The sequence below is a fragment of the Zeus faber genome, assembly GCF_960531495.2.
Source record: "Zeus faber genome assembly, chromosome: 15".
Classification (NCBI taxonomy): Eukaryota; Metazoa; Chordata; class Actinopteri; order Zeiformes; family Zeidae; genus Zeus; species Zeus faber.
Window position 1 is genome coordinate 3588704 of NC_137194.1, and position 18117 is coordinate 3606820.

General features: G+C 48.3%; 2 protein-coding genes across 2 annotated transcripts in view; both read right to left on the minus strand.

Annotated features, from left to right (window-relative positions):
* Positions 1–215: 215 nt before the first annotated feature.
* On the minus strand, positions 216–11363 carry LOC307241440 (leucine-rich repeat neuronal protein 1; the record flags this gene model as incomplete). The annotated part of the gene is made up of 13 exons (XM_080015536.1): positions 11172–11363; positions 8403–8530; positions 7951–8099; positions 7564–7665; positions 7287–7471; positions 6840–7082; positions 5837–5959; positions 5125–5247; positions 4615–5026; positions 1651–1780; positions 1080–1243; positions 819–950; positions 216–683 (listed from the first exon to the last, which is right to left on the minus strand). Exons 2-13 carry the CDS (start codon positions 8482–8484, stop codon positions 216–218), a joined length of 2313 nt encoding a protein of 770 aa, XP_079871662.1. The 5' UTR covers positions 8485–8530; positions 11172–11363.
* A 6534-nt stretch (positions 11364–17897) lies between these two features.
* elk1 (ETS transcription factor ELK1) overlaps positions 17898–18117 on the minus strand; it is a 20133-nt gene continuing 19913 nt past the window's right edge. The window contains exon 11 of the mRNA XM_080014501.1: positions 17898–18117. This exon is cut by the window's right edge and continues 195 nt beyond it. The gene's annotated coding sequence lies outside the window, so the exon portion shown is untranslated.

Genomic DNA, 18117 nt, shown 5'->3' on the forward strand with positions numbered 1-18117 from the left:
ACTTGAACATTCAACGACCTCTGACCTCAGATCAGATGATTCCATTGATTTGATTTGAATTCTAATTAATAAAGATGAGAACGAACAGGAAGCTGAAGTCAGATGGAATGTCTCAATTACACTTCACTTCATCAGTTAAGTGTGCTCAACTATCTGTCTGTTTGTCTGTCTGTCTGTCTGTCTGTCTGTCTGTCTGTCTGTCTATCTGTCTCTGTCTACCACATGTAAGTCTTGGAGGTGTCTATCTGTCCGCCCTGCGCCTCCTCCTCCTCCTCCTCCCTTTCTTTGTCTTTGTCTGCGTCCCACAGGGTGATGAGGGGGGGGTACAGCTCGCTGAGGGCGATGGCCGACGGGTGCATGTAGGTCTTCAGGGCGTGGCCGCCGCCCCCGCCTCCGCCCCCACTGTGGCGCCGCATGCGCCCCTGCGCCGCGTAGAGCAGCAGCAGCAGCAGTAGCGCCGCCAGGACCGAGCCCAGCGCCGCCGCCAGCGCAGCGCTGGCCCCCGCCGGCTCCACCAGCTGCACCGCAAGCCCCGCCTCCCGCGTCGTGACGTTCACACAGGACGTGTGGCGCGATGGGGCGGGGGCGGGGGCGAGGGGGGAGAAGGAGACAGTCAGACAGACGTGGTACTCTGTGGACGGGAGGAGGTGGGTGAGGTTGTACTCCTGGACATCCACTGGGACCTGGGGTGAGGGAGGGAGGGAGGGTGAGATATGAGTTTAGTGTGTGTGCACTGGAATGTCCCTGATTGGTTCAGGTCGTTGTGTGACTGATCGTCTGTATTGATCTGTGGTCTGGTTTTCCATGGCAACACTGACCTGGGCGGTGTAGCTGATCTGAGTGTTGTCGATGTGCACGGTGGCGCTGGTCCAGCCCCCAGGGGGCAGCGCAGGGTCGTGCCGGTTGAGTAACAGCCTCCACTCCAGAACCACCGACTGGGCGTGGACCACCTGAGAGACAGACAGGTGGTCACCGGAGGGACAGACACGAGGATTGGAGGGGAGGAGGGACCATCCGAGAAACAAAATGGGAGGCGGTCCCCGATATTATCACATTACAGCTTTAGGGGACAACTCTACCTTGGCCGTCAGCACCAGGGAGGCCGGGGCGCCGGAGCCGTTGCCCGCCCACAGCTCCACCCGGCCGGGCGGAGCCTCCGCTGCGCCCACCTGGACGTCCACGTGCAGCAGCACGCTGCGGGTGTCAGCTCCATCCACGTTCCAGGCCACGCACGTGTACAGACCTGGGGGGAGGCAGACAGCGTCACATAGCACCAAAAACCTCTCTGAGGGGTGGTGCACTGCAGGCTCCACCCCCTGCGTGGGCTCCACCTGTTGGAGTCTGAGACTAGAAACATGCTGAGGTTTCTTTTTATCCTGTTTGTTTAAGTTCAAGTTCAAGTTACTGAACAAGAGACAAACCGAGGCTCTGGTCACATTCTCAGGCTCTTTAGACTAGAGAGGGCCCCCGTGAGAACCCTCATGAGGGCCCCCGTGAGGGCCCTGTGAGGACCCTCATGAGGGCCCCCGTGAGGACCCTGTGAGGAGCCTGTGAGGGCCCCATGAGGACCCCGTGAGGGCCCTGTGAGGAGTTACGTTTTCGGGAGTTACATCTTTGTGAACATTGTTTGTGTTGGGCTCTGGGACTCACCGGCGTCCGCTGGATCCACCTGATGGATCAGCAACGTTCCGGGCTCCAACACGCGCTGCTTCTTCAGCTTCCTGGTGGGGCCACGCCCCTGCTCCGACGCCATTGGCGCAGCCACAGCCTCAGAAGTCACCTGAGCACGAAAGAGAGGATTCTATTGGTCGGAGAGACGCCGACTAACGTTCACATCCAACTCACATCCACACCCAGAAGCATTTTTGGTCGCACAATCAAATATTATTTGATTGTGAATATTTGATTCACATCTTCCCTTTGCAGTGGAACCGGGGACCGACTCCAGCTCTGGGCCGATGCCTTGCTCAGAGGCATCGCGGATTTTGCCAAATTCAAACTCTATCCTATTAATTTGCAATAAGTGTACTTTGTACTGAGTGTACTTTATACTGTGTGTACTTTGTACTGTGTGTACTTTTTACCATGTGTACTTTTTACTGCGTATACTTTGTACGGCGTGTACTTTGTGCGGCGTGTACTTTGTACTTCTACTTTGTGATATTTGAACGAAAAATATATTTTAGTTGAATTCAGCTGCTGCTCGTGTCAAATGGAGGAAACATGAAGCTTTTGGTTCTGTGCTCGCAGCAGGTTGGACGCCACCCGCTCACCTCCACCCGCTCACCTCCACCCCAACTCTCACATGAGAACATTAACATACAGCGCGCGGTACTTTCACAAGGTTTCCACAACAGAAGCTGCTATTAACAGTTTGTTTGCTCTGGGTACGTCCCAGAATGCAACGCTGTGGGGTTGCCCCGCGAGGAGGAATGACAATCAGGTTGCTGGTGAGGAGTTAGCGTGTCGTTAGCACGACGCTAGCTGTTACAAATCACGATGCTCATCCTGCAAAGTGTGCTTTTACTTTGAAGGACAAATGGCTTATTTTCTGTCGTCCCACATGCTGGGAAAGATGCTTCCTGTGAACAAGTGCGCCTTAAAAAACGGCTCCGGCTCCACCCAAAATATTTAAGGCGTCGTCCGTCACCAAACAGCCGCTGGTGCAGACCCACACCTTGTAGGTTCCTACATGGAGCTTGTTCCGTATAAAAATAGATGGTTGGCGGAAGGAGAACAGTCTGCGTTTCAAGATAAGAGCATGACTGGGCTGAGACCGCCGTCGTTTCCCAGCATGCAAAGCTGTTTGATATCAAACTGGTTGTTCCGGTGATAAAACCAGTAAAATCCCCTGAAATTTAGAAACATGATGATTGCAGCTTTGACCTCTGCATTGTGATTGGCTGTTCGTTAAACTAAGTGTGAATAGTTGATCAACACATCGATCAATACATATTGATCATTGTCTCACCAGGCTGCAGCTTAACGTGAAACTTTAAGGGATAGAATGTCACTAAAGATCTATATATATCTATACATCTATATGTCTATATATCTACAGTGGGGCAAAAAAGTATTTAGTCAGCCACCAATTGTGCAAGTTCTCCCACTTAAAAAGATGAGAGAGTCCTGTAATTTTCATCATAGGTTCACTTCGACTATGAGAGACAGAATGGGGGGAAAGAATCCAGGAAATCACATCGTAGGATTTTTAATGAATTCATTGGTAAATTCCTCGGTAAAATAAGTATTTGGTCACCTACAAACAAGCAAGATTTCTGGCTTTCACAGACCTGTAACTTTTTCTTTAAGAGGCTCCTCTGTCCTCCACTCGTTACCTGTATTAATGGCACCTGTTTGAACTTGTTATCAGTATAAAAGACACCTGTCCACAACCTCAAACAGTCACACTCCAAACTCCACTATGGCCAATACCAAAGAGCTGTCAAAGGACACCAGAAACAAAATTGTAGACCTGCACCAGGCTGGGAAGACTGAATCTGCAATAGGTAAGCAGCTTGTTGTGAAGAAATCAACTGTGGGAGCAATCATTAGAAAATGGAAGACATACAAGACCACTGATAATCTCCCTCCATCTGGGGCTCCACGCAAGATCTCACCCCGTGGGGTCAAAATGATCACAAGAACGGTGAGCAAACATCCCAGAACCACACGGGGGGACCTAGTGAATGACCTGCAGAGAGCTGGGACCAAAGTAACAAAGGCTACCATCAGTAACACACTATGCCGCCAGGGACTCAAATGCTGCAGTGCCAGACGTGTCCCCCTGCTTAAGCCACTACATGTCCAGGCCCGTCTGAAGTTTGCTAGAGAGCATTTGGATGATCCAGAAGAGGATTGGGAGAATGTCATATGGTCAGATGAAACCAAAATAGAACTTTTTGGTAAAAACTCAACTTGTCGTGTTTGGAGGAGAAAGAAAGCTGAGTTGCATCCAAAGAACACCAAACCTACTGTGAAGCATGGGGGTGGAAACATCATGCTTTGGGGCTGTTTTTCTGCAAAGGGACCAGGACGACTGATCCGTGTAAAGGAAAGAATGAATGGGGCCATGTATCGTGAGATTTTGAGTGAAAACCTCCTTCCATCAGCAAGGGCATTGAAGATGAAACGTGGCTGGGTCTTTCAGCATGACAATGATCCCAAACACACGGCCCGGGCAACGAAGGAGTGGCTTTGTAAGAAGCATTTCAAGGTCCTGGAGTGGCCTAGCCAGTCTCCAGATCTCAACCCCATAGAAAATCTTTGGAGGGAGTTGAAAGTCCGTGTTGCCCAGCGACAGCCCCAAAACATCACTGCTCTAGAGGAGATCTGCATGGAGGAACGGGCCAAAATACCAGCAACAGTGTGTGAAAACCTTGTGAAGACTTACAGAAAACGTTTGACCTCTGTCATTGCAAACAAAGGGTAAATAACAAAGTATTGAGATGAACTTTTGTTATTGACCAAATACTTATTTTCCACCATAATTTGCAAATAAATTCTTTAAAAATCAGACAATGTGATTTTCTGGATTTTTTTTTCTCATTTTGTCTCTCATAGTTGAGGTGTACCTCGGATCACACACACACACACACACACACACACACACACCTTGTCTCCAGTGGGCGTCACCCAGTAGAACTGGGGGGCGGGGTCAGCGTCAGCCCAGCACTCCAAGCTGATTGGTTGCCCAGAGCTGATGTTGATGGCGGGGGGGAGGGAGAGGGGGGAGATGTGGGGGAGGCAGCTGTCCCCCCCGCTCCCCCCGCCCGTAGACACCGCCTCCAGCAGCTCTTGGCCAATGAGGCGCGGCGGCGTGGCGCACAGCGTCATGTGGGTGTCCAGCAGGCGGAGCTGCGTCCGGGTGGAGAGGGCGGAGCGCCACGCACCCAGGCAGTCGCAGCGCAGCGGGTTGGAGTGGAGAGACACCTCCACCAGGGAGGGCAGCAGGGAGACAGTGAGGGGCGACAGGACGCTCAGCCCCGAGCTGTGCAGCACCAGGGTGCGCAGGGAGACCAGGCCACTAGGGTGCGACGGGTAAACACACAGTCAGATTTACACAGATGGAGAGCGAGAGAGAGACAGATTGGCAGGTAGAGAGACAGGCAGGTAACCAGGTACCTGAAGGCCTCGGGGTGAATGTAAGACAGCTTTCTGTTGTTGTACAGCTCCAGCTTCACCATCTCTGGAAGGTTCTGGAACGCGTCCTTCTCCACCAGCAACAGCTCGTCCATGTTGTTCACACTGAAACACCAGTTAGCATCACGCTAACCCAGTTAGCATCACGCTAACCCAGTTAGCATCACGCTAACCCAGTTAGCATCACGCTAACCTAGTGGGTGATCAACCAATCGGAGCAGAGTTGTGGTGTTACATTAGTATATGTAGTAGTAGTAGTAGTATGCAGAAGCAGTAGTAATAGTAGCAGTAGTAGTAGTAGTAGTATGTAGTATGCAGAAGCAGTAGTAGTAGGAGTACTAGCAGCAGTAGTAGTAGTATGCAGAAGCAGTAGTATGTAGTAGTAGTAGTATGCAGAAGCAGTAGTAGTAGTATGTAGTAGTAGTAGTAGTAGTAGTAGTAGTAGTAGTAGTAAGAGTACTAGCAGCAGTAGTAGTAGTATGCAGAAGCAGTAGTAGTAGTATGTAGTAGTAGTAGTAGTATGCAGAATCAGTAGTAGCAGTGCAGTAGGAATACCCAGTTCTATGAATACACATGTGATGGATTGAGCATCTGAACACTTCCTGTTCTGCATCCACATTAACCTGTCAGATCAATCAGGACCTGGAGCAGGACCTGGAGCAGGACCTGGAGCAGGACCTGGAGCAGGACCCACCTCAGCTCCTCCAGGTGGAGCAGGTTCTGGAAGTCTGCCTCCTGGATCCGGGGGATGGGGTTACTGTTCAGATCCAGGAACTTGAGGTTTGGAAGAACACTCAACGCCTCCCGAGGAACCCAACTGCAAGAAACATTTACATTACATTACATTACATTGCATTTAGCAGACGCTTTTATCCAAAGCGACTGAGACTAGCACCGACGGATGCAGCCATCAGGAGCAATTAGGGGTTAAGTGTCTTGCTCAAGGACACTACAGCATGCTAGCAGGAGGAGCCTGGGATCCAACCAGCAACCTTTAGATCACTAGACCACCAGCTCTACCTCCTGAGCCACCATCCCCCGGTAACACTCAACGCATTATATTATTAACCAGTTAGTATTAATAACATTTATTATTAATAACCAGTTATTATTATTAACTAGTTATTATTAATAACTAGTTATTATGAATAACCTGTTATTATGAATAACTAGTTATTATCATTAACTAGTTATTTTAATAACCTTTTATCATTAATAACCAGTTATTATTATTAACCTGTTATTCACCACATGGTCTAATAACACGCTTCAATATTTCATGTATTTAGTCACCGAACAAAGTTCAACATTTCGACCTCTCTCAGTTAAAATAGTATTTTGGTAACAAGCGAAGCTGCCACGCCCACTCAGCTGCCACGCCCACTCAGCTGCCACGCCCACTCAGCTGCCACGCCCACTCAGAGGGGACTCGACGCTTTGTGACGTCTGGACTGGAAACACTAGTTTCACGTTCACTCTGAGCCAGCGACGCTAGCAGCTGGGTCTAGTGACCTGGCTAAAGGGCGCCCTCTATGGCGGGAAGCAGTCACTGCACATTGAGGAACTGAGTGAAAATGAAGAAATATTCTAAAATTGTTTTCTCATGCATATGACATCACTTCCTGTGAAGCCCTGCCTGTCCAATCAGAGGTAGCGGAGTCATGTCAAGCATGTTCCATGTTGTGAGATGGACAGACCAGAGGTTGTTGTTGTAGATGGACAGACTCTCCAGGTGTTCCAGGCCCTGGAAGGTTCCAGGGGGCACCTCCTCCAGGCCCATGCCGGCCAGGACCAGGCTGTGCAGGCGGGACAGGGGCAGGAAGGTCCTGTCCTCCAGGCCCAGGATGGGGTTCTCCCCCATCATCAGGATCTCCAGACACGGCAGATCTTCAAACCAGCGGCGGTCTATGGCCACCAGGCGGTTGGAGTTCAGATTGAGCCTGATGGAGGAGAGGAAAAGGAGGAAGAGGATGAACCCATGTTTGCACTGGAGGGTGGAGCCACAGCCAGTCTTTCAACACAGGGTTTGAACCCACAACCTTGTTGCTGTGAGGGAACAGAAACTAACCACCAGCAAACCACGCCTCTGTATTACAACCTCAGGTGGATGTGTGAGGTGTGACGGGTGTAGCAGGGCGTCGTACCGCAGCAGGCTGTGCAGCCCAGCGAAGGCTCTGGGGCTGATGGAGGTCAGGTGGTTGTGGTTGACGTAGAGCTCCTCCAGGCTCGACAGGTTCCTCAGGCTGAAGTCCTCCAGCTCCACCAGGAGGTTCTCCTCCAGGTAGAGGGTCACCAGCTGGACCAGGGAGGCCAGGCCCACCCGGCCCACCTGCATACACACACACACACACACACACACAGACGCGTGATTGGCACAGAGGGTGGAGCGGCTCTATGATTGGCCCACGGGGGCGGAGGTACCTGGGTGAAGCTGTTCTGGGAGAGGTCCAGCTCCGTCAGGTTGGTCAGACTCTCCAGCTCAGAGCTGATGGAGGAGATGTTGTTACTCTGGAGAAGGAGAACCTGCAAAACAAAGACGTGGGGATGGTATCTCAGGAGGTAGAGCTGGTGGTCTAGTAATCTAAAGGTTGCTGGTTGGATCCCAGGCTCCTCCTGCTAGCATGCTGTAGTGTCCTTGAGCAAGACACTTAACCCCTCATTGCTTCTGATGGCTGCGTCAGTCGGTGTTTGAACAATTGTAAGTCGCTTTGGATAAAAAGCGTCTGCTAAATGAAATGTAATGTAAAAGACAAGCTGCAGTGAGGCACATACCCGTCTGTCTCTCTGTCTCTCCACCTGTCTGCGTACCTGTGTGTCTGTGGAGATGTTCTCCGGCGCCCTCTGCAGGTGCAGCTCATTGCAGTCCACGGTCCTGGCGCGGTGGAAGACGGACTGGGGCGTGTACCAGGGGCGTGTCTCACACACACACTGGGCGGGGCAGGGCGTGGCGTCCCCTGCTGGTGCAGCGTGGACACAAGGGGGGACAGGCGGAGGCGTCAACCTCCCATTCCTCATCGATTCGTTGACATTTTATGTCATCACGCCCACGAAACATGGAGCCTCGGTCTGATTAGAAATGTAATATCTAAACTCATTTAAATATAAAGGCATCCGCAGGCCGCGTGAACGTCGCCACGGCAACCGGGCTGCATGAACGTCGCCGCGGCAGCCGCAGGGACACTCGGTTGCTAACCCGACAGGAAGTCGCTTCGCGTGTTGTTCATGGATAAAACCTCCACGAAGCTCCGCCCCCAACGTACCTGGGCCGGGCCCGCCCCCACTGGCGCACAGTGATGATGTCATCAGGGAGAGGAGGGGCAGGAGCAGGACTTCAGGTCCCATGATGCACTTGGGCGGTGCAGACAGGAAGTGATGTGACGGGTGGAGACTGACCGAGGAAAGATAGAACGACAAAACAGAGAGAATGAGTCCACTCCTCCATCACTCCTCCATCTCTCTCCATCACTTCTCACTCTCTCTCTGTCTCTCTTCCTCCTCTTCCTCCTCAAACCTCCAGTGTCTGTGCTGCTGAGACGATGGAATATTGATGAGCGATTAATTATTGAATGAGCTGCTGTTTGGGAGGAGCCGCTGCACCGACACCACCACGCATCCTCATCTTCATCCTCATCTTCATCCTCATCTTCATCATCATCTTCATCTTCATCCTCTCCTTCATCCTCACCCTCATCTTCGTCCTCATTCCCCCACACACACCATGATCTGACCCTTCAAACTGGGGAAAAAACATCTGGAAACACACACATACTCTACGCACACAAACATACACACTCAATCACACGCACACACACACACACACACACACACACACATTGTACAGAGACACACACACACACACACAGTACAGACACATAGACTGTACACACACACAGACACTGTACACACACATACTGTAGACACACTGTACAGACACACACACCGTAAACACACACTGTACACACACATTGTACAGACACATACACTGTACACACACACACACACACACATTGTACAGAGACACACACACACACACACACAGTACAGACACATAGACTGTACACACACACAGACACTGTACACACACATACTGTAGACACACTGTACAGACACACACCGTAAACACTAACTGTACACACATTGTAGACACACACTGTACAGACACATTGTACGGATCCAAACACACTGTACACACACTGTACACACACTGTACAGACACATACTGTGCACACACTGTACAGACACATTGTACAGACACGTACACTGTACACACACCGTACTGACACAGACAGTGTACACACACACTGTACACAGTACACACACACACACACACACACACTGTGCAGACACACACACCGTACACACATACTGTACACACACACACCGTACACACACACTGTACACACATTGTACTGACACATACACATGCACCATCATCGTCTGACCAGCGATGGACACTTATCACCTGGTCCCCGGGCGCGTCCACGTACGCTGCCCACTGCTCCTGGCTGTGCCCCCAGAGGAAGGACAAGCCAGGATGGTTCTACTGTTTCTTCTTCTGTTTCTTCTACACACACTGTACACACACACACACACATTGTACAGACACACACACTGTACACACACATTGTACAGACACATACACTGTACACACACATTGTACACACACTGTACACACACACTATACACACACTGGACAGACGCACACTATACACACACTGTACACACACACTGTACACACACACTATACACACACTATACACACACATTGTACAGACACACACTGGACTGACACATTGTACACACACATTGTACAGACACACACTGTACACACATACTGTAAAGACACACATTGCACACACACACACACTGTATACACACACTGTACACACACTGTACAGACACACACACACTGTACAGACACACACTGTACACACACACTATACACACACTCTGTCCACACACATTGTACAGACACACACTGTACACACACTGTACAGACACATTGTACACTGTACACACACCATACTGACACAGACAGTGTACACACACTGTACACAGTACACACACACACACACACACACTGTGCAGACACACACACCGTACACACAAACTGTACACACACACACCGTACACACACATTGTACTGACACATACACTGTACACACACCGTACACACACACACATTGTACAGACACACACACTGTACACACATTGTACTGACACATACACTGTACACACACACACATTGTACAGACACACACACTGTACACACATTGTACTGACACATACACTGTACACACACATTGTACTGACACATATACTGTACACACACTGTACACACACACATTGTACAGACACACACACTGTACACACACTGTACACACACATTGTACAGACATACACTGTACACACACTGTACACACACATACTGTACACACACATTGTACAGACACATACACTGTACACACACTGTACACACACACACGTACACACACACACTGTACACACACACACACACTGTACACACACATTGTACAGACACATACACTGTACACACACTGTACACACACACACACACTGTACACACACTGTACACACACACACTGTACACACACACACACACTGTACACACACATTGTACAGACACACACACTGTACACACACTGTACACACACATTGTACAGACATACACTGTACACACACATACTGTACACACACATTGTACAGACACATACACTGTACACACACTGTACACACACAGACTGTACACACACACACACACTGTACACACACATTGTACAGACACATACACTGTACACACACTGTACACACACACACTGTACACACACACACACACACACTGTACACACACTGTACACACACACACACACACACACACTGTACACACACATTGTACAGACACATACACTGTACACACACTGTACACACACACACACACAGGCCGGTTCACGGTAATAGTTATTTTCAGTCCTGATGAGACTGGTTGGTCTGTCTGTCAAAGGACGGACCTGTCTCACCTCCTGCTCCGCAGCTCAGTGGTTCCGCAGAATCTCCTGGATCCAGAGCGTCACAACCTGAGCATCTTCCTCCTCTTCCTCTTCTTCTTCTTCCTCTTCCTCTTCCTCCTCTTCTTCTTCTTCCTCTTCCTCTTCCTCCTCTTCTTCCTCTTCTTCCTCTTCCTCTCTCTGTCACGCGCTGCGCTGCGGCTTCACCTTTTATCTCTAACATCCCTCGCGACCGGGCGGAAGGACTGTCCTCCTTGCGGTCCGCAGGTGTTCCGAACGGACCAATCACACTCCAGTGCATTCGGGGACGGGCCAATCAGAATGCAGCTGGAGGATGGGGGGGCGGCGCCACCCAGCAGCATGACGTAATGCTCCAGAGAGAGAGGAAGAGGGGGGGGGGGGGGGGGGGTGAGGGAGAGAGACTTTGACTCTTAACGTTGTTGATTTGCAGTCACGTCACAAGAGCAGAAGCTTGATTATGACGGAAACAATAAACAACAACATTATGGAGAATGTTTTGCTTAATCAGTGACATCATGAGGTTTCAGGAAATTAAAAGAAAAGAAAGAAAAGGGAAAAGAAGGGATGAGAGATTGTTATATTATTATTATTATTATTATTATTGTTGTTGTTATTGTTATTGTCATTATTATTATCATTATCATGACGATTATTATTTTCATTATCATCATTATTATTATTAGGGGTCCATCCTGCAGGTTATTGTTATTGTTTGGATTTTTAGGATTATTATTATTCTCCGTGTCCTTTTTGGGTTTCAAGCTGGACCCACGGACGCGGTTGAGGTGTCGTTCGAACCGAGACGTCTCAGACATCTCGTGTTCGTTCCTTCGTTGACGTCAACGTTCACGTTTGATCCAAATGGATCCACACACGGAGCAGGAATCAGTGGAAAAACAGATGAAATTTGACCGGAAGCAGCAGAACGTTGGTGCATCACCCACACGTCAAGGTTGTAGAACCTGCGGTCGGGTGGTGCAGCCAGATGAGTTTGTTTGGTTGTGGCTAGAACGTCCATTCACATGGTGCTGGGTGGTGTATACTCCATCGCTCAGTAGTGGTTACACACAAAAAAAAAACATGGACACGGGAAAAGATGAATCCACAGAAAGCCGCGACCACGTGGGGTGGAGCCTCCACCCGACTGTGGGAGTGAATGATGCGTTCGCGTGCCAGGGAGGTGTCGGAAAACTAGAACCCGTGAAATGGTACGAGGTCAGAGGAAGACGTCGGCGCTTTTCAGGTTCCATGGAACCGTGACCCTTTGGAAAATGTCATCCACGCAAAGAGGTGGCCACCAAACTCTATACTGGAATATACTGGAATAAACTGGAATATACTGGTCTTTACTGGAATATACTGGAATAAACTGGAATATACTGGTCTTTACTGGAATATACTGGAATAAACTGGAATATACTGGTCTTTACTGGAATATACTGGAATATACAGGAATAAACTGGAATATACTGGTCTTTACTGGACTATACTGGACTATACTGGTATATACTGGAATACACTGGTCTTTATAGGGCTATACTGGAATATACTGGAATATACTGGTCTTTACTGGAATACACTGGTCTTTATAGGGCTATACTGGAATATACTGGTCTTTTAAGAAGAAGAAACTGTCTTTATTTGTCACACAACCCTTTATTTGACCCATCCTGGCTTGTCCTTCCTCCGGGGGCACAGCCAGGAGCAGTGGGCAGCGTACGTGGACGCACCCGGGGACCAGGTGATAAGTGTCCATCGCTGGTCAGACCATGATGGGTGCATGTTTTTGGTGGTGGGTCCTTACTGACGTGAGGTGGAGGAAACCCCATGTGAACACGGGGAGAACATGCAAACTCCACACAGAAAGGTTCCTATTTGGGAGATAACCCGCCGGAGCACGGTGCCAACAGCGCCCCAGGCGGGAATCAAACCCAGGACCTTCTTGCTGCGAGGCAGCAGTGGATGCACTGAGCCACCGTGCCACTAGTTCAGTATATTACTGGACTATACTGGACTATACTGGTCTTTACTGGAATATACTGGATCCAGGTTTACATGGATCCTCGTGTACATACTGTAGATCCAGACGCTGCAACAGCAACGTTTACATTTAACAAACTGAAAATATATCTAGAGATTACTTCATTTACACCCATCTGTTCTGTTCATCCACCCATCACTTCATCCACCCATCACTCTGTCCATCCATCCATCACTATCTATCCAACTATCACTCCAGCCATCACCATCTATCACATCCACCACCATCTATCACATCCATCACCATCTATCACATCCATCACCATCTATCACATCCGTCACCATCTATCCATCCATCTTTCACTGTTGTTTAGCCTGTTCAGTGTGGGTTAGTGAGGATGAAAATAGTGTATGTGTCTAGTCTATGTGTGTGTGTGTATATGTGTAGTGTGTATGTAGTGTTTGTGTGTGTAGTGTGTGCATACTATTTGTGTAGTGTGTGTGTGTGTAGCGTGTGAATAGTGTGCATGTGTCGAGTGTGTGTAGTGTGTGTAGTGTGTGTAATGTATGTGAGTGTGTGTGTGTGTGTGTGTGTGTGTGTGTGTGTGTGGAGATGAGTTGGGATTAGAACAGATTAAAGTTGTGTTGCATCTGGATTAAACATAAACTGATAAACAAGTATCACAGTAAAGTACTAATACTGTGAAGTAGCAGGAAAATATACAATATTCATATACATATATACACTCTATATATAATATATACACACACACACACAGACAGACGGTATAGAGACGGTTAGGCAGGCAGACAGATGGTCAGACAAACAAACGATCAGACAGACAGACAGTCAGACAGACAGTATAGAACTAAATCTTTATTTTGTCTTCTCGCTGCATCATTTGTTACAAAACACGACAACGACACAAATAAATTCATAAAAATAAAAAATATTTTTTTCGGGAACATCTGTTCATAAAAATAGCAAGCCCCGCCCCTTTACATCAATAAACCCCCAGCCAGCCAATAGCAGCTGGGGAGGGGCGGAGCCATGCACCCTGACAGCAGCATCCACAACATATCACAATATAATAAACGAGGAGATTGATATCAACATGAAAACATCCCCAACTCCACATACATCCCCAGTACAGGAAGTTCACGCTACAGGAAGTACATGCTACAGGAAGTACACCGTACAGGAAGTAGCAACCCTTCCATCAGGTTCAAACTGCTTTAAACTGTTTTATTATTGAACACAAATACAAAGTATTTGATTATTTGATTGTGAATATTTGATTCACATCTTCCCTCTGCAGTGGAACCGGGGACCGACTCCAGCTCTGGGCCGATGCCTTGCTCAGAGGCATCGCAGATTTTGCCAAATTCAAACTCTATCCTAATAATTTGCAATAAGTGTACTTTGTACTACTGAGTGTACTGTGTACTCTGTACTGTGTGTACTTTGTACTACGTATACTTTGTACGGCGTGTACTTTGTGCGGCGTGTACTTTGTAAACCTGAAGCTTGGTGAAGCGGCAGCGTCCAACCTGTGGCGGCGGATTCCGTTTAAATTCATTTGTAGAAAAATATATTTTGATATTTGAACGAAAAATATATTTGAGTTGAATTCAGCTGCTGCTCGTGTCAAATGGAGGAAACATGAAGCTTTTGGTTCTGTGCTCGCAGCAGGTTGGACGCCACCCGCTCACCTCCACCCGCTCACCTCCACCCCAACTCTCACATGAGAACGTTAACATACAGCGCGCGGTACTTTCACAAGGTTTCCACAACAGAAGCTGCTATTAACAGTTTGTTTGCTCTGGGTACGTCCCAGAATGCAACGCTGTGGGGTTGCCCCGCGAGGAGGAATGACAATCAGGTTGCTGGTGAGGAGTTAGCGTGTCGTTAGCACGACGCTAGCTGTTACAAATCACGATGCTCATCCTGCAAAGTGTGCTTTTACTTTGAAGGACAAATGGCTTATTTTCTGTCGTCCCACATGCTGGGAAAGATGCTTCCTGTGAACAAGTGCGCCTTAAAAAACGGCTCCGGCTCCACCCAAAATATTTAAGGCGTCGTCCGTCACCAAACAGCCGCTGGTGCAGACCCACACCTTGTAGGTTCCTACATGGAGCTTGTTCCGTATAAAAATAGATGGTTGGCGGAGGGAGAACAGTCTGCGTTTCAAGATAAGAGCATGACTGGGCTGAGACCGCCGTCGTTTCCCAGCATGCAAAGCTGTTTGATATCAAACTGGTTGTTCCGGTGATAAAACCAGTAAAATCCCCTGAAATTTAGAAACGTGATGATTGCTGCTTTGACCTCTGCATTGTGATTGGCTGTTCGTTAAACTAAGTGTGAATAGTTGATCAACACATCGATCAATACATATTGATCATTGTCTCACCAGGCTGCAGCTTAACGTGAAACTTTAAGGGATAGAATGTCACTAAAGATCTATATATATCTATATATCTATATGTCTATATATCTATATGTTCATGTCTCTAAATAACTCTTTAGCTTCTGATTTCACAGCAGCTAGGCTAGCTGATCCCATCTGCAGCCATGTATTGCGCTAACACAGTTAGCATGCAGAACTGGAATGTCCCTTTGTAGCAGTTAGGGCAGGGAACAGTGGCATCCATGTTGGCCCCGGGCGTTGCCGTGGAAACTCCACTGAAGGGGGCGGAGCCAGGACAGTTTCTGGAGCCATGTGCACTTTGTTCAACAGATTAAGCGAAAAGCGTAGAGATACAAAATGGCCGCCACAATGGCGACGTAAAGAGATTCAGCAGCAACAACAGTCGGATCAGCGGCAACAGGAAAAGCCTTTTTACACACACACACACACACACACACACACACACACACACACACACACAGACACACACACACACACACACACACACACACCCTCTGAGTTCTGTGATATAATAACAGGATAACAAGGAAACAGTTGTGGTGTTGACGTGTGACCAGCAGGGGGCAGCAGCACGGTGTGTGGAGGTAACAGCAGAACCAGGATCCAAACAGTTTAACTGGAAGGACCTCTGGAGGGTCCCCAGACCCCACGTTGAGAACCCCTGCTCTAGGACCCCCTGCACAAGCAGATCCTGCATCCAAAATGGCCTCCAAGTGTATATTATTTAGTACACAATGGCATACTATTAGTACACACTGGTATACTATTTAGTACACACTGGTATACTATTTAGTACACACTGGCATACTATATAGTACACACTGGCATACTATTTGGTACACACTGGTATACTATTTAGTACACACTGGCAGACTATTTAGTACACACTGGCATACTATTTAGTACAGACTAGCATACTATTTGGTACACACTGGTATACTGTATAGTACACACTGGCATACTATTTAGTACACACTGGCATACTATTTAGTACAGACTAGCATACTATTTGGTACACACTGGCATACTATATAGTACACACTGGCATACTATTTGGTACACACTGGTATACTATTTAGTACACACTGGCATACTATTTAGTACAGACTAGCATACTATTTAGTACACACTGGCATACTATATAGTACACACTGGCATACTATTTAGTACAGACTAGCATACTATTTAGTACACACTGGCATACTATTTGGTACACACTGGTATACTGTTTAGTACACACTGGCATACAATTTAGTGCACACTGGCATACTATACAGTACACACTGGCATATATTTAGTACACACTAGCATACTATTTAGTACACACTAGCATACTATTTAGTACACACTGGCATAGTATCTAGTACACCAGATTAGTATGTGAACATGCTAAGTAAGTCTGAAACCATAGTATACAACAAGTAGTACGCGTAAAAAGTATATGTGTAAAGTACCAGGACGCCAAACTACATCCGGTGAAATACATTACACTGCACACTACGCGGGCGAGACTTTCCCACAATGCATTGCGATGACACCACTTGGAACAACAACAACAAGCCACTGCAGCGGGAAGCGTCTGGCAGGACGTAGAAAAATCAACGGAGCACAAAAACACAGGAAGTGTGGTTCTCCGTGCCGCAGTGCATGCTGGGACGCCGCAGTGCATGCTGGGACGCCGCAGTGCATGCTGGGGTGCAGCTCTGCGGACAACGGTTTCCATGGAAACCAACTCAAGTTCAACACCAAACAAAACTGAACCTGAAGCTTCTTCAGGTCCGGATGGTTCTGGTTCCGGGAGCTCGGAGGTCGTCAGGAATGCGGAGCCCGGATCAATCGACGTCAGAGCGATCAAACAGGAAGTAGTCGCGAGATCACGTGATCAAAGTCATTGATTTGTCAGAGTAATGAACAACAAGTTTGGATCCTGTACAAAAGAAACGTCTTTGTGTGGAGATAGAAAGGCCTTGGCTGGAAAACAGCATCCGGACCAATAGCATTCGTTTCATTGACGTGCACCCGGGGGCGGGGCCTGGGACGGGCCTCGGGGGCTTCGATTGGAGAGAAACGTCTGAGAGAGAAGAAGAAGAAGAAGAAGAAGAAGAAGAAGAAGAAGAAGAAGAAGAAGAAGAAGAAACGCTTCCAGTGTTTCCCTCTGATAAACAGCCCAGAAGACGGAGAGAACTGAGAGAACTGAGAAGACTCTGCAGACGACGTGAGATGAACAAAGTTAAATAAATAACAGAAAGTACTTTTAGACAAACAACCAGCAGAGAAGCCTCCCACAGAGACAGCGCCACCTGCTGGCGTAGCGGCAGCATGCTAGGCTAGCGAGCCTCCATAGGGACCAGCTGGTGTATTTCGTCAGCCGTTAATGTTCTAATGCTCAGTGGCTTTGCATTCACAAGAGTACGTGGCATCGGGCTGCGCCAGGTGCTGGTGCTGCTCCACCTGCCGGTATTAAAACTCCACCCACTCTCCCGGTGGGACCACCAGCGTCGGGATCTCCTGGACTCCAG